This window comes from Apis dorsata, unplaced genomic scaffold, assembly GCF_000469605.1.
Source record: "Apis dorsata unplaced genomic scaffold, Apis dorsata 1.3 scaffold_32, whole genome shotgun sequence".
Classification (NCBI taxonomy): domain Eukaryota; kingdom Metazoa; phylum Arthropoda; class Insecta; order Hymenoptera; family Apidae; genus Apis; species Apis dorsata.
Genome location: NW_006263334.1, coordinates 1376380 through 1379036, shown reverse-complemented (window position 1 = coordinate 1379036; position 2657 = coordinate 1376380). Strand labels below are relative to the sequence as shown.

The 2657-nt window shown below is 30.4% G+C and overlaps 1 protein-coding gene across 20 annotated transcripts in view; it reads left to right on the top strand.

Moving 5' to 3' along the window:
• The window catches only part of LOC102677458 (patronin), a 71839-nt gene that overhangs the window by 56323 nt on the left and 12859 nt on the right, over positions 1–2657 (top strand). For 19 of the 20 annotated variants that reach the window (XM_031512005.1, XM_006608273.2, XM_006608282.2 and 16 more), the window contains 2 exons: positions 247–357; positions 2330–2411. In XM_031512005.1, the coding sequence (XP_031367865.1) occupies positions 247–357; positions 2330–2411 (193 nt within the window). The remainder of the gene's footprint in view (positions 1–246; positions 358–2329; positions 2412–2657) is intronic. The other variant, XM_006608278.2, reaches the window with a different exon arrangement.

The window sequence follows — 2657 nt, the reverse complement described above, 5'->3', positions numbered from 1 at the left end:
AAAAAAAAAAAAAAAAAAAAAAAAAAAAAAAGAAAAAAAAAAGAAAAATGAAGAAAAAAAGAAATAACAAAACAACAGCGACGATCCTCCACACAGTAATTGTATCACTTAATGTTAAAACTGTAATATTTCTATATATTTCTATGGCGTAACCTTCTTGATGCTTGACAACAACGCTATCCTCGCCTTCTTCTTTCGTCAACTTCCGGTTGCCAATGAACGAATACGGTGCGGTGACGGGTGCAGCCTGCCCGCGCAATAGTCATGGCGTAGCTCATAAAAGAAGTCTGCCACAGTCTATAGCTCCGATACCTGATCTGAGAAGCAACCTCTCCGTATCCGCGCCAGGCTTCACAGGTACCCACACGTTACAAAACAAACCAAAAATCATGAAACTAGGTGGTCTTCTCTTCTATAAATTCGCGTTTTTTTCGATGATTCACGATTCGACGAAAAAGATCGAATGCCATTGTGACAAATATATATATATTCATATCCTATATACGCAAAAGTGTTCTTTAGGTCTGTTGAGGAATCAACGGTTTGTCAAAGTTTGTCGTTTGTTCCTTGATGGTTTTTTTCTTTTCTCTTTTTTTTTTTTTTTTTTTTTTTAATCATCTTGATTAATTTGATTCCTATTTTTTTTTCTGTTCTTTAAATTTACTACATTTTAAATGCGACGCATTTCCCTCTTTCGTTTCATTGATTTTCCTATAACGATTTGAAAAGCAACGAAAACGATATTCTCAATTTTTGTTTTTTTTTTTTTTTTTTTTTTTTTTTTTTTTTAATCATCTTGATTAATTTGATTCCTATTTTTTTTTCTGTTCTTTAAATTTACTACATTTTAAATGCGACGCATTTCCCTCTTTCGTTTCATTGATTTTCCTATAACGATTTGAAAAGCAACGAAAACGATATTCTCAATTTTTTTTTTTTTTTTTTTGTTTTTTTTTTTTTTTACGTATAAATCTTTTTTCGAAAATCTCGCGATACGTATCGATTTTTGTTCCATGTATTTATTACCATCGCGATATTTGCATATTTTTTATTTTTGAATTTATATTCCATATGTAAAAAAAAGCAGGATATTATTCTACAACAAACGTGAAAGTAACGTTTCGATTCAGGAACAATCGAACAAAAAAAAAAAAAATATTAATTCTTTTATCTATATCGGAATAATATCGGAAAGATGAAATTAAAAATAACAAAATATAGAAAAAGATTAAAAAAAAATAATAATAAATAATGCGTTTTGCATTTAAAACGTGGCCAGATGTTTAGATTTAGCTGTGTAACAAAGCTCAAAATACTATTAGGCGCACTGCTTCTTTACTAACCATGTTACTTTGCGTATACATATAATGCCATAATATGATATAACGATCCTTTAACCTTGTTGAAATGCATGCAAGATGTGTGTTTGCCCATTTTCGCGGTAATAAAGATAAAAGACATACCTATTTTCATTTTTGCTGTTCCGTTGCCGCTTTGCATTGACCGTTAGCTTTCCGTTCCTTTCGTTCTGCATGTCGCCTCCTCTTTGTCATATTCTGACATATCGATCGATTCAGGAAGAAATCTCGACGATTCATTAATATATATCCATACTCCATATTGAGTTAGTATATTTGTTTTGCAAACGTACATTGTCTACGTTATTGCGTCTGTTTTTGTATTATTTATTACGTGTCTATTTCTTTCGAACCTTTTTTTCCCGTTTTCTTCTCATTTCTCTTCTTTATCTTCTTTTTTTTTTTTATTACTCGTTTACGAATGGGTTGTCGAATTGGTTTTTTTTTCCGCCCCCCCCCTTTTGTTTTATTCTTGCGTGACACATCACCACGACGAGTTAGAAACGAGTTAGAGATTAGAGTTTTGTTATAGATCCAATTAACTTTTATTCCATTTGACGAGTGTATATTTTTCCAGTGTATGATAACATTAGCTTTTATTCCATAGATATATTAATTTTTTTTTTTTTTTTTTTTTTTTTACGAAATTCGTGTGTCTTGAAATTTCTATGATAATTATAGATCACTTTGATTAATTTGTTTCGATGTGTAATCTCGTAGAAATAGAATTTTTAACTTTTTTTTTTAGCCAAAAATGGTCCTCGTTCATTCAACGGATAGAAATTTCTCACATGAATTTTATTCGGTGTGTCTTAATGCAACTTTGAATTAATGTTTCCACACCGATTAAACTGATCCTTACGAATTTATTTATTATTCTATACGTCAGGAGTGATTATTGATTATAGATATTGATACTATTTTCTAGATACGTAGGTAAACGATCGCTACAGCATTGAATTATTTTCTAGTTGCAAAAGCATCGTCATCTTCCTCCGTCAAGAAGTCTCAATCATTACAACAAACTGCCGAAAATTATTCTCACGACGACAGGTATGTATTTTTTCATGTTTCTCTCTCTCTCTCTTTCTGGTATATTTCCTTTCGAAAATTCCTACACGATTCCTTGTTAATTGATTAAAGAAATTGGTTAAAAAAAGGAAAACAAGAATCTCCAACACTTTCTAATGCATTCACTTACGAATCATGTAAATTTAACTGAAAGATAATCAAAATAAAAATTCGTTTAGTTTATAGTCAATTTATCTAAATAATAATAATTTCGATTTGAACGCATTT